Source organism: Hemicordylus capensis, chromosome 6 (genome assembly GCF_027244095.1).
Source record: "Hemicordylus capensis ecotype Gifberg chromosome 6, rHemCap1.1.pri, whole genome shotgun sequence".
NCBI classification, from domain to species: domain Eukaryota; kingdom Metazoa; phylum Chordata; class Lepidosauria; order Squamata; family Cordylidae; genus Hemicordylus; species Hemicordylus capensis.
Window position 1 is genome coordinate 62,764,471 of NC_069662.1, and position 17,890 is coordinate 62,782,360.

Consider the following 17,890-nt stretch of genomic DNA (forward strand, 5'->3'; position numbering starts at 1 on the left):
TATTATCACAATTTTGTAAATGGGAGTTCAGACAAAGTGCAAAATCAATTGAACAGTGTCAGGGAGCAATGGGTGCGGGGCGGGAGAATGGGGAGACACCCCAGGAACCGGCTGCACACACCTCATTTGCCAGCCCTTTCTTTGGGCGACGGTGAGGATTCAGTTGTCTGGATGGGTGAAATGGTCCCCTTTGGAGGACCAGGCAGAGCGAGTGCCATAAGAGTTCCCAGGACACTTGTGAGATCTCAGGGGGAAGGGGCTGGTCCCAGCTCTCACGAGATCTGGACCGTGGGGGCTGCACTCAGTTATTTAAGACAGGACTGACCGATGATGACGGGTCAGATCCCGATGAGGGTATTGACTGGCCCATTGCCCTGTGAGTTGGCTGGCTGTGGAGTTGGAGAGAAGAGGGCAAAGGTGCTGTAACCTCCCTGCTCCCCTTCCACAGAACTCTGAGGCTGCTTCCTCTCCTGCCTGAGTCTGAAGTCGGGACGTGGTTCTGCCTGGGCTGGCCCAGCTTACAAGTAGATAATGACAAGGTTAAGTCTCTGCATCCTCAAGTTCTGACACTGTATTTGGACAACCAGCCTTCAAAATAAATAATGTTGTTTGCAAAAATCATAGTAGACAAATGACAACCAGACAGAGGCAGTTCCTATCTATTAGTCCTTGACACTTGTGAATATGATGAGTATTTCAGCAAATGTTCCCAAAGCAGTTTATATAGATATAAACAAACAAACAAACAAAATGGCTCCCTGTCCCCCAAGGGCTCACAATTTTAAAAAGAAACCTAAGATAGATACCAGTAGCAGCCACTGGAGGGACACTGTGCTCGGGGCAGATAGGGCCAGTTGCTCTCCCCCTGGTAAATAAGGAGAATCACCACTTTAAAATTACTACCTGGAATGGTAGTTTGCTGACAAAATGATGATAGAAGAGATTTTCCCTGCCACCACTGCTCAATTTTACATACTTCCACCACTGTTCTGTACTCAGTAGAAATGATATTCCACCTCTTAACAAAAATAAAGAGAGAGAACTGAACTTGAGAATTGAACTTGAAAATTGAGATACTCAGGTAATTGACTAGCATCTGGCAATACTGGCTAAATCTTAGAACCTTCCCATATTTGTGCTTGGTCAAATGATCACTTCTTTTCTTTTTAAATTGTTGCTATTGGATTGTGTATGGTGCTGCTGCTGTCAGCAGTTCCAGAATTAAAGATGTTTTGTTCTAGTCAGGGGATGATATGTAATTGAATGACTGTGTTCCAAGAACACGGGCCGTCTCTCCAGAGGGTGAAGGGGCTGCCTGGGGCCCCACGGGGGTGGGTAGCCACCATAGTTACCGGCATTCGCCACCTCCGCACTACCCCCTGCCAACCTGGCATTTGTGCCCCACTGCTTTGGGTCTGCTGAACCTCCCCCATCTTTCTCTCTCACTGGCCAGCCACGGGGATCTGAGGGCCCATCCAGCTCAGTCACCATGGCCATCAAAGGGCAGCAGACTGGCCATGGCAAGATATAATGATGTCATGGTCCAGTGTTGCCGTTCTGTTTCATCATTATACCGCACAGTGTATGGGGTCACTGAACCCAGTGGCAGTGAGTGTGGGATGACTGTGGGGATGAGTGTGGCAGAAGGGTCGTGCCAATGGCACTTGACCACTGGTTCTTGTGATGTCCATGCCCTTCCACAAATTGTGGTTCTTGAGAGGAAAAAACAAGGAAATGATGTGGCTATGGGAAGCTTAAACTGATAGATAGATAGATAGATAGATAGATAGATAGATAGATAGATAGAGCGTACCCTTCATGCTAATCCCATGCGTGGCAGCTCTTGGGAGAGTTCACGAGTGAGCTGCCAGCAGGGGGAGAGGAAAGCATCAGCACCAGCGGACAGGCTTGCAGGCAAGGGGAAAAATAAAATGGCGGTGATGGGTGGGTGGGAGAAGAAAATGGTGACACTGGGCGGGGAAAGAAAATGGTGGCAACAGATGGGGAAGAATATGGCAGCAGGCAGGTGAAGAAAGTGGCAGTGGCGGGTGGTGGGGGGAAGAAAACGGTGGCACCAGGCAGGTGGGGAATGGAAACAGCGGCGGGGGGGGGGAGAACAGAGGGGAAACTAAGAGAGAGGGGGAAGGAGTGGGGAGAACTGGAGGCACAGATTCTCTGCGCCTGGCCCAGCTAGTTAAAAATATTATTGTTATGCTGCCAAGGCACTCACACTCACTTAAGAAGCGAGAAGGTCCAGGGATTTGCAGTGTGCTTTGGATTCTGATTTTCTTTGAAAGAGAAGAGCCAATGGAGCCTCATGGCATTTTTTAAAAAAATGTTTAGATTATTTATACAAATATACAGGTCAAGCATGGATGAAGTTGTGAAAATAGCAGCTCATTCTTTAAAGTCAGCAAGAGATGACATTTGCTTCTCAGTGTGGCCCTCGTGTCCTAAGATGCCCCAACTCTTGTTAGCCAGATCACTGAATCTGTAACACCTTTATTTGATAATTAATACCCATAACACTTATTATCACTCCACTATTATCATAGTCAAAGATTACCAGAAGTCCTTGTATTAAGACTGATTGACACTTTGAGGCAGATTCAGAAGTTATGACTGCCAGCAGCACTCGTGCTTATAACCCTAAAAGCGAGTAGGGGTGTGCATGGAACGGACTGGCCCGGTTTGGTTCGAGGCAGGACCAGCTTCAAACCGAACCGGGCCAGTTTGGCCCAGCCCCCATCGACCCCCCCTCAGGTTCGGTCTGGTTCCAGACCGGTCCGCGAATTTTTTTTTTTAAGTATAATTTAAATACCTTTAGCCCCTTCAGGGGGCTTGCTGAGGCCACAGGGAGAGTCCACACGGGTTCCCTCTCCCCCTGCCGGCCTTCCTCATCACCGCCGTGGCCCACCACGGCTGGGTATCTTAGTATTTTCGGCCCTTTTGGGCCTCCGTACGAGCACGCAGCCACTGCAAGCCCACCGAAGGGGCTAAAGGTATTTAAATTATACTTTATTTTTTTCAAAAAATAAATCATGCACCGGTCCGGACCAGACCCGGCGGTCCGGTTCCAGTCCGACAGAACCGGGGGGGTGGGGGTGGTTTGGTTTGACCCCGAACCGCCGGAACAGTTCACACATCCCTAAAAGCGAGGAGGAAATTCTACCCGCTGCTGTCACTCACGGCCTTGAGCTGGTTGCTCACAGTTACAGCTCCGTTTGTCTGAAGAGGGCAAGTGATGGCAAATGCTTCCATGAGCAGCAAGTTGGATTGCCCAAGGTTGCCACTTATGGAAGCGCTGGCCATCGCAATTACAGCGCTTCCCCCTTCAGATAGAGTCCTAACCATAAGCGGCTGGCTCAGGCTGGTGACTGACAGTGGCAGGGTGAGACTTCTGAATTGTAAGTATGAGTGCCGCTGGTGCTCATAGTGTCTGAAGAAGGATTTGGTGATGAGGAGATCCAGAGAAGAGACTTGAACATTGGCAATGGGGAGTTTCCCAGGAATTATTTGCAAGCAAACAAAGGAAAACTCAAGCAATATCTTGTATTCCATGCCCCTCCCCAATCTAGGCACTTTAGCAACTGAATTGCTCACCTGGATAAGTGATGGTCTGCTTTAGCTTTGTAGATTGTGGGTTTCAGTTCACAAGTGTTAAAGTATTCTAGATAGACAGAAGACTGCTACTGAAGCCTTCACCACAAGCATGAGGATCTAACCACACATTTATTATTTAATTTTTATTGATTTACTTACATTTATGACCTACCCTTCCTCCAAGGAGTAGTAGTGATGTGCCCGGACCAGTCTGGAGGCCATTCTATGGGCCTCCAGACTGGTCCAGACATGGGCAATTTGGGGTTCAGGTGGATTGGGGTGGGGGGGTTCCTTTAAGGGTGGGGGGAGGGTTTATTTACCCCTCCCGCCGCTTTCCCCCCTCCAGCACACGTATTTTCATCAGTAATTGGGGTGGCAGGATACCTCCCGGCCCCCTTCCCCTGCTTGGCTGCAAAAGGCTTCAAGAAGCCTTTTGCGCGTGTGCACGTTGCACGCACGCTTCACGTCTCCGCGACGTGTATGCGTCTGTGGCCGTGCGCATGCACATCGCGGAGACATGAAGTGTGCGCGCAAAAGGGTTCTTGAAGCTATTTTCAGCCAAGCGGGGGAAGGAGCGGCAGGGAGGTATCCTGCTGCCCCAATTACCGACGAAAATACATGCGCCGGAGGGGGGAAAGTGGTGGGAGGGGTAAGTAAACCCTCCCCCCGCCCTTAAATGAACCCCCACCCCAGTGCTGGACCGCAGTTCTGCAGTTCCATGCATACCTCTACCAAGGAGTTCAGAACAGTATACATGGTTATGTTTATCCAGTCTGGGGGTGCTCATTGATCCAACACTGTCAGTAGAGGTTTAAGTGGCCTCTGTGGTTTGGAGTGCCTTTTATCAGCTTTGGCTGATACTCCAACTGCGACCTTACCTGGATGGAGATAGCTTGGCCACAGTTATTCATGCTCTGGTAACCTCCCACTTAGATTACTGCCATGCATTGTACATAGGGCTGCCTTTGAAAAAGGTCCAGAAACAGCAGTTGGTCCAAAATAGGGCCACAAGATTATTAACTGGGGCTGGGCATTTTGGTCATATCACACCAGTGCTTTGTCAGCTCTAATGTCTCCAATGTCCCAGTCTGTTTCCAAGCCCATTTCAAGGTGCTGGTTTTAACCTTTAAAGCCCTAAATGGCTTGAGACCAGGTTACCTAAGAAGGTACCTTGCCCCATATGTCCCAACTCAGACCTAGAGGTTGTCTTCGGAGACCCTGCTCTAAGTGCTCCTACCAAATGAGGTGAGGCAGGTGGAGTGTGTGCGCATGCACCAACTTCCAGGCCCCCCCTGCATCAATTTCTGGTGGTGCACAGTCTTTGCTGCACCTGCCACTGCCGACTAACTGCCCGGCACTCCATTTCCCCTTCTCCCTGGCCGGGAAGCATTTCCATGCTTTCACCCTCTCCCCAGTCGCACCGCCTACTCCCTCTGTCACGAGCCCACTCTGTTGAAGAAACTGGCCAGAGATTTATGACACAATAGCCAGTTGGAACTGTAGCTCAGGTTTCAACTTTACTGATAAATGGTAAGTTTTAAGTTTCACCATGAATACAGAAACGAAGAGTGGAAGCACCATAGACCCAGTACACATCTGATAACCCAGGCTTTTCGGTAAACTTCAGAAACCCAAACTCCAGAATGACAAAATTCTCCGACAAAAGCTCCAAGCCGATTAGACATGTTGTTTCCAGCTGTTTGTTCAAGGCACAGGCTGCCCAATTTAAAGTCAGCAGCCACATGCACTTAATCAACACTCCACCCCTGCCAGCTGCCATAGATGCAATCCAGCTCCTGCTGCCACCTTCTTCTTCAGTCAACTACTTCACTGTAATTCCTTCACCTGTTGGCGTTTTCCCCACCTGTGTCCTGCATTTTTCCTGCCTGCGTTTTTCCCGACCAGCCAGGCCCAGGGACAGTTGCAACCCCTTGTCTAATGGACGCTACGCCTATGGGGGCACACACTATGAGTCGCATCTGTGCTACTACTGCCACTCCTCTTCTCCCACCACTGTTTATTTTTTCTTCTAAATCTAGCATACTTCTCTTAAACTTCTATCTGGGCTAGCTGGTAATCAAAGCCCCAACCCAGAGATTTGAGGAGTCAGCCAGAGTCTGAAATCTCCTTTCACTTCAGTATGGTAAAAATATCTGAAGAAGTCCTGCTGGATCAGATGGTTGCTGTGTGCACACACGTGGGGAGCGGGGGTGGTGGTGGTGTGGTGGTGGTGGTGGTGTGATATTTAAATCCCTCACTGTCTTGTCAAGACAGTGGCTCCTTCACCCCTTGGGTTCTTGATGCTTGTTCACTTTACACTGTTGCCACTTTTAGAATGCACTTGATTATTTGTTAGTATGGTTGCCAGCATGTTCAGGCCATTCATTGCCCTCACCAGTTTTTAGATGACTGGTGTTGTCAGCTGGTTGCCCACAAATGCATAGTGATTTGAAGGAGAGCCAGCGTGGTGTAGTGGTTAGAATGCTGGACTAGGACCGGGAAGACCCGAGTTCAAATCCCCATTCAGCCATAAAATTAGCTGGGTGACTCTGGGCCAGTCCCTTCTCTCTCACCCTAACCTACTTCACAGGGTTGTTGTGAAAGAGAAACTCAAGTATATAGTACACCGCTCTGGGCTCCTTGGAGGAAGAGCAGGATATAAATGTAATAATAATAATAATAATAATAATAATAATAATAATAATGTGGAGGCTTTAAAGCCTCAATAACTTTAGAATTGCCCTACAGATTTTCATCAGACCAGTGGAGGGACAGGCCTTTTTTGAATTTCTGAAATAATCTTTTAGCAAAGAAAGGGCCACCACAAGGAAAGTCTGTAGTTTAGGGACTGTAGTTTAAAGAAATATTTTTGAACTGCTATAATTCAGTATTTTCAAATTGGGTTTTTCTGAAATTTGGCCATGGTATACCTGCCTAATTTCATACTGACCCGACAAATTGTCTTGATCTTTATAATGAACAGAATTTTGAGGCTGGATATGGATAGCATGCTGAAAAACAGCTCCAGCCTTGAAATGGTTGTCCCTTGCTTTATGGAAATGATTAAAAGTCCTTTCAGAAATATGAAGTATTCCGGTATAAAGATGGAGAGGGCTTAAGACAGATGTCTTATGACTGAGATTAGCTATGTTTTGCTGCTCTTCAGTTGAAGTGTGTTTGTGTATGAGAGAGAGAGAGAGAGAGAGAGAGAGAGAGAGAGAGAGAGAGAGCGTGTTAAGCCCGCTGAACATCTGGGGGGGAGGAATGCACCAACCTATTTTAGGTTTGTCTATATTCACCTATATTCAGTTCCTAGCATAAAGAATACATACACTCACATAATGAATTGTTAAAAATTACATGGTAGCTATGCCCCTGGCTCTGCAGTCAGCCACTGGGGCCTAGGGAACAGGCTGCACATCTCCCTCTCTATCAATCAGTCTTGACTACAACAGCAGTCTTGTTCAGCTGATCATCCTTGGTTCAACTCCCAAAGGCCAATCAATAGGAAAAGCTCTATCCCCTTCTGCCATCCCGCTTCTGGGGTCCATGGCACATGCAGACTCCTCAGTTTTAACTTTTGTGGTTTGGTTGTCTTTCAGCCCAGACACGGGAGGAGTGGTTGCACAAGTTCTGTTGATGTTTCTTTTCTCCTCTGCTGATAACAACATAGAACTGCAGCAGTTGCTCAACAGGATTGTGCAGCAGAGGCTGAAGATGTACCCTGGGTCTGCACGCATAGACCTCTCTTCTTCCTTCAGAGGTAAGTGTCATGAATCTTTACCATTGATTGGGATTTGTTCCTCTGGACTTGACCCCTTTTTGCATTTATTTTGCATTGGGCATATATTACTCAGTCTTTCCAGCTTTGTTAAAACTAGTTTTGAGCAAATGAAAACCATAGAACTTAGTTCGGTGAATCACAATCCCCATTGTTTTAAATGATGTAGTGCTATAATGCTGCTATAACAGATGATACAGACTATCACTTAAAATACCTGTTTCCTGTCACTCACTTGCCATACTTACTTTCCCTTTATGAAGTGATACTGTACAGTTAAGAAAGTTCCAGTTAGGTCCCAGGCTGCAGACTTTACATAAGAAACTGTTTTGACATTTTTCTCCGACAGGTCCTGCAGCCAAGCTTAGTGAACAAGCAACTGGATAAAAATGGAGGCGGGGGTGGGAGAACTAGTTTGGCGAGTATTGTAGATATCCAGAATGTTTGCTTGTAGGTGGCTTTAGGAGTCTAAACACACTTAAAGAAAGAATGGAGAAAGGAGGCTAATCCCTTGAAGGTATCTCTGGGTAGTTGCCATGTCTCCTGAAATTCTGGGTTTCACCCGGATTCTAAGCATCTCACCCAGCTTGCTTAGCCCACCCAGATTCTCCCAGATTTCAGCTTTCTTTCTTTTTTTAAAAGCAAAGCTCTAGCCCTTGTAGAAGTGGCGTTATGGAGCAAAACGTGCAGTCACTATTCTGCTCAGAAATTATTTTCAAGCCAATTTACATAACATGCAAATTAGGCACCTGGATTTGGAAAGCCAAAATATGGCAACTCTATCTCTGGGGCTCTGGGGACTCTTTGAAATGCACATCCAAAGCCTCCCCAAATTGTTCTACTCTGTTCCCCATCATGTTGTGATGGAGAACCTGCTTCCAGTAAATATGGAAGTAATTAACCAACAACTGGAGGAATAAGCAGCTGGAGGAAAAAACTGCTCATGGGAGTGGTCACTTAATAATAATAATTCAATCACTAATATTTTATTAATTACATGTTTATACTGCCCTATCCAAAGGCTCTACAACAACAACAACAAACAAAAATGACAATTTAAAACAATCTGCTTAAAACAATATAAAACAAATTTTAAAACAGTTTAAAACCACATAAGCAATATACCATTGGAGCAGCAAACACAGGATCATCCTTCCTCTTCCTTTACCTTTGGAAATTGCAATGTATTAGTTTCCAGTTTATGGAAGAGTTTCAGTTCTGATGTGACAGCAGTTACATGAGAAGAACACTTGCGTGTGCAGTTTCCCCCTCCTGCAAGTTAGCAGCATATCACCAGAACCAACTCTCTGTCAGTGTTTATAGAACAAATGGATATGCTGATGGATGACTTGAACAAAGAATTAATCTGAACACAGAGCATGCACTGGCCAGACTTCTTGCTTCTAGAGAATCACTTTTTCATTTCAGTGAAATTCTCTACAGCTTGCTTGATAGTTTATTTATTTATTTATTTGTGTGTTTATTTTATTTTGAAAGGGCAGTTTCAGTGCAAATCAGTAATATCTCAGTAGTAATCCATGTTTATTTTATTTGGAAGGGCAGTTTCAATGCAAATCAGTAATATCTCAGTAGTAATCCATGATTCATCTTATCAATGAAGAATGTGGAGAGTGTTCCATAAACAGTGAAGTTTTTAGGAGGGGAACCATGTTTGTATAGTGTTAAACACTTCCAACAACTACACAACATGATCCTATTCCAAGAATATGTACAGATGGTGCCCAATTGGCAGTGCAAAACTGAATGGCTGACATCCTGACTAAACTTACTCAAGGAAGTCCCATTGAAATTAAAATGGCATTGGGCTTGCCTAACTTGTGCTTTTAATTTCAATGGGACTTCCTTGAGTAGTCAGGAAATCTTTAAGGAGTTGAGAACACTCAGAGAGATGTAAAGTTCTTTGTTGCTCAGTCTTCTCAGATGTGGAGAGCTGGGCTGTTTGTTTATTTATTTATTTATTTTTGCATTTCTATCCCGCTCTACCTCCAAGGAGCCCAGTACATAGTTATGTTTATCCTAATTCTATCCAGAATTAGCTTTACAAAACCAAAGAAAAACAGGACATTTCAGTTATTTTTCTTATACCTATTAAACAGCATCCAGACTAAACTAGGATTAAGTCCCACTGGAATTAATGGGACTTAAATTAGTCATGACTAACTTGTCTAATTGATTTCATTGGTGCTTAATCATGACTAACTTAGTCTGAATGCTGCACATTTTTTTAAATTTAGGTCTTATTCTTAAAATTTCTCTGCCACTGTTAGCAGGGTTTTATTTAAAAATAAGAAAGAAAGAAGGGTGGGTTTTAAAGGTAGCCAAACTACATGCTTAATCCCAGGGGCATAGCTAGGGTAGAGGGGGCCATGTTCACCTCCCTCCTCAGCAGCCCCTTGGAGTGAGGGAGATAATGAAGAAAAAAGAAGGGGTAGACCTGGGGGCCCTGCAGAAACTGGGGTGGGGGAGCGGGGGCCTGGGTTCTTTGAACCCATCTGCACAATTATAGCTATACTCTTGCTTAATCTTATGACTCTAAAGGACTGTGATTTTAAATTTCACCCACTATCACAGGAGTTGGGAATCATATTCCAAATGTCCACAACTAAGAGCTAAATTGCACGTTATGATCACCACATGCTTGGAACTGGGTGCTTGTTTTTCTTCTCTAAATAGCAGCTGCTTGGGGCCCAATCCAGGTTGAGACTGTGGGTTGCAGGGAGGGGGCTCTACATTCTTGCAGGAGAAAACTGCTAGGACTGGTGTGCTTCTTTTATTAATATCCCCAATGTTTTGAAGGAAAATCTTTTTCAAATCTTGTCCATTATTACGCATATTGTTTACACCCATTGCCATATAACATGATACTCTTGCATGTCATAAGGCTATCCCAAATATTTTTCTTATCTCCAGTCTAAAGACATAATTACATCTATTTACCAGCCATATCAAAAGCAGATGGCTTTGTGCTTTAACTAAGTGGAATACTTATTAACAATCCAGGTTAAGTGCTCATTAAGGCGGCTTATTTGAAAGATCTGATAATGAGGAAAGATCCGATAATAGATCACTCCTCTGTAGCTAACAATCTTATTGTTTGGCACTAATCAAGCCACTGTTTATACTATTGATTTTCAGATGTTTGGGTTTGGAAGCAACATAACTCAAGATAACTTCTTTAGTTATCTTTAAAATAACTGAACATGAGATACAAGTTTTGGTATAAAAATATTTTAAAATATTTTTATAAATAAAAATAAGTTTTGGTATAAAAATATTTTAAATAAATAAAGGAACATAACTTCTACAAAACAATAATTGTGCTGCTTCTTGTTGATTCTTGAGATGTCTTCACAGCTGCTTCCCAAGTTATTTTTCCAGAGTTGTTGTTTAAAACTCTAGGTGTAAGCTGAAAGTGCATGAAAAGGTAACTTGAGAATTGTCTGGCATATCTGTGGAATTATCTGGTCCACACTTGTCAATCATCAGAAGCAGGTCAATTGAAAACATCTGGTGAGCGCTCTCAACTACTAAAACAGCACAGCTTCTAAATTTCCATGAACTCGTAATCTGGATGTGAAATAGACATGAAAATGGCATGCTCATTGATCTATTCCAAATGACATTTACATGTCTTGGACCATGGTTTCTAAGATTCAGTAACATCGAAAGTGAAAAGGAATGCTGCATTTGGGAAGACTGCACTGAGTGAAATCTGCAATCTTCAAGCATGTAAGCTCCCTTTGCAAGGCCCGTCCATGAACTGAGGTCCCAGTGCTCCAAACATTGCACTAACAATCAACAAACGCATGGTCTTAATCCCACATGTTTACTGTCTAAAGTGGCAGGAGAATCTGGTTGGGCATAGTCAGTGCTGACAGTCATCAAGTTGGATGAAGCTTGGGTGAGTCATCAAGTTGGGCCATGAGGCTTGTAAAGGGCTCTCTGAGCCTTTTTTTATAACAGAGGACCAAGGATAGAGGAAGGGGTACTGGGGCATAAGATAAAAGTGCATCCTAGAGGACTCTGCATTCCTTGCCTTCCTCTGTCCATTACTGGTTAAAAGGGCCCACTGATGGATCTACTGCTGATGTAGTGCACTAATGAAATGTTATTTTCCAAGCAAGGTGGAAATCAGCAAAGCTGAATCAAAGATTAATTTTTCTAAAGTGTACATTATTTCCTTCCTTGACAAAGGTTATAAAATAATGTGTAGAATGAGCCCCACTTGTTAAAAAATATGGCACAAAATCCAGATTACTCCAAATGAGGTTGGGCACTACTGCCATCTGCTTGTTTGAACCTCCCAACAGTGTTTCAAAACACCTTGCCACTCTCTGCTCCACAAATCTTCTTCCCACTAGACCAGCTGTATGTTCAACTACAGCTTTTGTTTAAGGGTCACAGTAGTTTCAGTATCTTGTAGCTCTCTTTCATCTCAGCAATGAATGAAAGAAAAAGGCCAAGTTCCGGAGATCTTAAAATCCTGCTGTGTTGTTTGCTAATCTTTTCTTAAAGAGAAAAAAACAAAGAACGAGGCAACAAATAGAATCCCAAAGAAAGAGGTTCTTTCTCTTCCTGCTCCTTATCAGATCCTACTTAGGTGTCATGCAGATAGCTGTCTGTCCTGAATTGGTGATGGCTGTGTCATCACTTTGTTTCTCAGCCCACACATCTCTGCTGGCAGCTACCTGGAGAGGAAAGCTGAATTCATGTTGGAATGTTGCCAGATCAATCTTGGAACTTTGTGTCTACAGATCTGATAAACACAGAGAAGCTATTGATGTGGAATTGCTGGTGTGCATCAGACTTCATGTCATCACAGCTTGCAAAGAATGAGCAGTTTAGGAGACTGAACAGGTGGCAATGTCCTTGAATAGTTATGGAGCCTCAGGGTATTGATCTGATTGATACCAACTTTCTGTGTGAGTGCGCTTTTCTTATCCTACAGCTCCCCACACATATACAACTGAACTGTGCAAATCCTTTCAAAGAAAATAGGATACATAACATTTTGGCACCTGAGGCTAAACATCCTATTGATGCTTCCCCATGGGTATCAGTTAAATTAAATAATTGACAATTTGCCAACCTTGCACAGCACCAAAGGCCTGCCATCTGAAGACATTGGCTTGGCCTGCCTCTTTGTAGGGTATGTGGTGTGGGACCCCACAAACAGATACAACCTCCAGTTTCTCCATTATTCTCAAAGATTCCTCTGAGCAATTGGTACCACAAGTCCCAAACATTCACACACTGCAGTTGATACCAGTGTATATAAATAGGTATATCCTAGCTGTCATCCACACATCAGTTCTGATATGAAACATCTAATCTATATTCTCTGCATTGGTATTATTAGGAAATAATTGTAAAGATGGCTGCAGCATAGCATTATCATACTGAAAACTCTAGTGTTTTCAGATTTGGACAGAGGGGCAAAATTTTCTATTTCAGACTTACTACAACGATGAATGTAGACAGCCACACAAAGACTTTGAAGCAATCCTCACAATCACTGCAGGAGGCTCCTGCCATCAGCGGGGAGGAAGCCTGAAAGCACTTACCTCCCCTCAGATGATCACTGCCTTCTCTCTGGATGGCCAGATCGGCCGCCCACATGATTGCCGGCTCCATCACAGAGCTGGCAGGGAAGGCAGGGAGCAGGGGCTGCGTGGCTCCTGGAAGTCCCAGGATGCCCTACGTAAGTGCAGGGGGCATCCTGGAGAGACCCCTGAGCCCGGGAGACTGCTTGCAGGCCTCTCGGTGGGGGTCTCGTGTGTTGCCATGGCGTGGAGCTGCGCTGCAGCGGCACACGATCCACCAAACAAGGTTAGCAGAGCGCTCATTTAAGGGGAGGGGTGGTTTTGCCAGTTTGCTGCCAGGAGCCATGCAGAGAAATTGGGCTAGGCTCCCTTAACCCCATTTCCCCTGGTTGTGAGAACAGCTTCATTGTGATTGACATCTGTAGCTGGACTATTTGTGCCTTTTTAAAATCTCAGTTTAACACGTTCCACTTGCTTTTGTTCAAACGGCACCTTTTGGGGCCTCCTATGCCCCCCTCCTAATTATATTATGCCCAGTTGTGGAATGTCATTAAATAATTCTCAAAAGACTCCATCATGAGAAATAATATTACCAATTAAGGGTTGTACCAACATTTCATTGGATTCGTCTGTCACATTGAAACAATATTTTGGATGAAGATGAATGGTTGTAGTGGGCCCAGAGACAAGATTTTTAAATGCCCCCCCCCCACTGAAACTCAGCTCATGAAGTAAAGAAATCTTAAAATGAGGCTGAATAGTGGTAACAAAAAGCATAGTAAAATTTTTATATATAACGCCTATGTGCCACAATAGAACATCATCCTAAATTATTTTTAAAAGGTTTTGTAAATTGCGGATGATAGAAGTCATTTAATGGTACTAGAGAAAGACACGCTGTTCTGGTAGTTCCAGGTCTTAACACTTTCATCAATTTCGGAGGATGAATACAACTGAAGGAAGCCTGGGCAGGTGTACGGCTGGGGGAATCAGTCATGTGACTTGCCTCGGGGGGAGGGCCCAAGGCAGTGGGCCCCCAGACAACTGTCTCCCCTTGCCCTATTATAGTTATGCCCCTGATGTTCAAGTAGATCTCTTTCCATATGATTTCCCTTGTTTCTAAGTCTGTCTATCTCCTTTTTCATCCAAAATCCTTTGCCAAACCAAGCAGGAAGTATAATGTTGGAAAGCTGGAGGGGAGAAATACCTCTTCCTCCTGGGAGCTATAAAATGAACTAAACTGACTAAACTGACAAGTAGCTGCTATTCATTCCATGCTACTAATTCAACAGATTACCTGGCAATGACTGGCCTCGCTAAGTTGCATGTGCTGCAGCATGCAAGTCCATCAGTGGAAGCTCCTTCAATCAAAGGGCAGTGCTTTTACTGAAATCATACTTCTCCACAGAAAGTGTGGATGCCATACAATATGACCAGAAAGCATACAGAAAATTTACTAGGCTAAGCTCAAGCAGGAGATCTACAATGAGGAGAGTGAGCATCAGAGAAATTAAGAGGGTTTCTGTGTGTTTTCTGATATAATATTTTGTGTGTATGTGGTGCAACTTCACTTGAAAAGTTAGTGGTGCAAGGCATGTGAAAATGCAGGCTAAAAAAAGTGAGCAGCCGATACTGAGACAGAGTGGATAGGTCTGACCATCTACCAGAAAATAAAGAGAGAAACCTTTCAACATCTGACCCATGGGCATCTTAATAGTATTTTTCTCATTTCCCAGGCTTCTGTTAATTTCCTCTGCCACAAATGCTCTTAGATACTACTGTTTCTACCAACTTTTCTCTTTTTCTTCTAACATGTCCCATTTGTGGTGTGATGTCACAATGAGACTATTCTATGATCACATCACTATGATGCACTGGGTATGATTCACTGATACAGCATGGAGAGTGTTGGTTCATGTTGGAGAAACTTGTAAATGAAACTCAAAGCAAACCAGTAGGGTGACAATGAAAATGCAGACCATTTCAGACAGATGCTTACCACATCAAAAGCTTTAAAAAAAAAAAATAGATAGGTGGCACTTTTCATCACACACAGAAACATAAGTGCACATATCTCTAGGTATTTCTGCACAGTGGACTAAAAAGTATCTATCTACAGTTTTTCAAAATAGTCTGAAAGCACCGTGTATTGATGTTTCTTTTTAAATGCAACTCTTGACATGATACATGTATGCACATCCAAAGATATCCTGAGGCAGCAGAGGTGTGGTTTATTCTCATCACTTTGCAAGAATACAAATGTGCAAATATGTCAACCCTACACCAAACAGAAGGGAACAGATCTGCCATATGAACACAATCTACATTTAGGATGCTTTTTTACTCCCACCCAAAGTACATTACAGTTTGGGCCAAGGTACAATTACAGTAGAGCCACCGAATGGCACAGTGGGGAAATGACTTGACTTAACAAGCCAGAGGTTGCTGATTCGAATCCCCGCTGGTATGTTTCCCAGACTATGGGAAACACCTATATTGGGCAGCAGCGATATAGGAAGATGCTGAAAGGCATCATCTCATACTGTGCAGGAGATGGCAATGGTAAACCCCTCCTGTATTCTACCAAAGACAACCACAGGGCTCTGTGGCTGCCAGGAGTCGACACTGACTCCACAGCACACTTCACCTTTACCTTTACAATTACAGTTATTTGAGCAGCTTAATTGTGTGTTTCCTAAGTATCCCCACTTCCTGACCTTTCTTCAGCCATGCCATTGAATATGTACAAGGAATTATGTTGACAGGTAAAATGCCACAGGCAGCTTTAGTTTCGCACAATGTCCAAAATGAATATAAAGTTCAGCTATACGAGTGGAATTAGAAGGATCCTCCCCTCCCCCGCCCCACAGCAACAGTATGTATGATATGAGTTCCAGGATTACTCAGATAAACTAATTAGCTCCAGTAACAAAAGCTTAGGAACCTGTTCTGAGTATTTATTTATATCTATGTAAACTGCTTTGGGAACATTTTGTTGAAAAGCGGTGTATAAATATTCTTCGTATTTGTAAGAGTAAACTGGAAAATACTTCCTTGAATTAATATGATTGTAAGAGATGTCCTAGTGGGCAGACTATTATATCTCTAAAGGTGGAGCTTAAGCTCCTTTCTGTATACCTTCCGAAGTTCCCACTATTGTTTTGATGCATGAGGAAGCAAGAGGGGCTAGAAGATGCTATGTGAGAAAGCACCATGCTAACACCACTGTTATTTCTCTTTGTAACCCGCCCTGAGCCATTTTTGGAGGGGCGGTATAGAAATTGAATTAATAATAATAATAATAATAATAATAATAATAATAATAATAATAATAATAATGGACTTCCGGCTACAAACAGACAAACATCTGCCACACAATACACCAGATATCACTGTAGTCGAGAAGAAAGAAAAACAAGTCAAAATAATCGACATAGCAATACCAGGGGATAGCAGAATAGAAGAAAAAGAAATGGAAAAAATCACCAAATACAAAGATCTACAAATTGAAATTGAAGGGCTGTGGCAGAGAAAGACCAAAATAATCCCAGTGGTAATTGGCGCCCTGGGTGCAGTTCCAAAAGACCTTGGAGAGCACCTCAACACCATAGGGGCCACAGAAATCACCATCAGCCAATTACAAAAAGCAACTTTACTGGGAACAGCCTATATTCTGCGACGATATCTATAACAATTGACAATAAAATTCAGCCATCCCAGGTCCTTGGGAAGGACTCAATGTCTGGATAAAACAAACCAGTCAATAACACCTGTCTGACTGTGTAAACAAGAAATAATAATAATAATATTTCTCCCAAAGAATCCTGAGTTTTGTACCCTTATGATAATGCTGAGAATTGCTAGGTCTCCCCCCCAACACACCTTTCCAAGAACTACATTTTCCAGAATTTATTAGGCGAGTCCTTAACAGTTAAACAAATTTAAGATGGTAGTACAGATATGTTCTTAGTTTCATCTGGTGACAGTTTGAAGAAAGATTCCAAACCCAACTTGACATTCATGGATACTTCAGCTCTCAACTGAGATTGCAGCTGCACAGTCCTGCAGAAACTGGTATGGCTTAGCTCTACCAGTTTTCATGTGTCTAATAGCTCAGGATAAATTCTCTATAACTAAGAGTGAAAAAGTTAGCTTGGCGCAAGGGCTGATTATATGAGATAGAGCTGATCATCCCTATCCACCATCTCTGAGTGGTATGTGATTTCTCCCATGAATTCTTCATTTGAGGGAACATCTGGCTAAAAACATGTTAAGTTCAGATCATCCTTTCCTATTTATACATCCAGGATGAGAATATTAATTGTGTGCAGGGAAAATCCAGATAAATTCCTTCAGCCTGTAAAAGACTGTAAACAATATAACCCAAATATTTGACGTACTGTAGATTATCTCCAGGATGATCTGCCTTCAACTTGGTCTTTAAGGTCTCTCAGTCGTGCATTCATTGCTGTTGTAATCGAGTCCATCCACCTTGCTGCTGGCCATCCTCTTCTTTCCCCCATCAACTTTGACAGGACCAATATGAACCAAATTGGGTACAGTTGTAAGGACACATAGGGAAACCTCAATGGTGTAGTTTGTGATGATGTCATCCATCCTGATCCAAGATGGTGGGTGCATACACCTTTGAGGCGCAAGTGGGCTAACTTGTGAACCACCTAACTGATTTGAACCAAATATGCTACAGCTGTAGAGACACATAGGGATGCCCCAGTGGTGTTGTTTGTGATGATGTCATTCACTCCAATTCAAGAACATCTGAGGTGCAAGTGGGCTAATTTGTGGACTGCCTAGCCAATTTAAACCAAATTAGCTACAGTTCCCATGAGTGACACACAGGGACACCTCAATTGCATAGTTTGTGATGATGTCATCTATACCGATTCAAGATGGTGGATGCGTAAACTTTTGATGCACAAGT

General features: G+C 43.5%; 1 protein-coding gene across 1 annotated transcript in view; it reads left to right on the forward strand.

Moving 5' to 3' along the window:
* The first annotated feature begins 330 nt into the window (after positions 1-330).
* The window catches only part of LOC128331340 (transmembrane protease serine 11C-like), a 40,083-nt gene continuing 22,523 nt past the window's right edge, over positions 331-17,890 (forward strand). Inside the window, exons 1-2 of the mRNA XM_053264682.1 lie at positions 331-422; positions 7,206-7,366. Of these exons, the coding sequence (XP_053120657.1) occupies positions 331-422; positions 7,206-7,366 (253 nt within the window). The remainder of the gene's footprint in view (positions 423-7,205; positions 7,367-17,890) is intronic.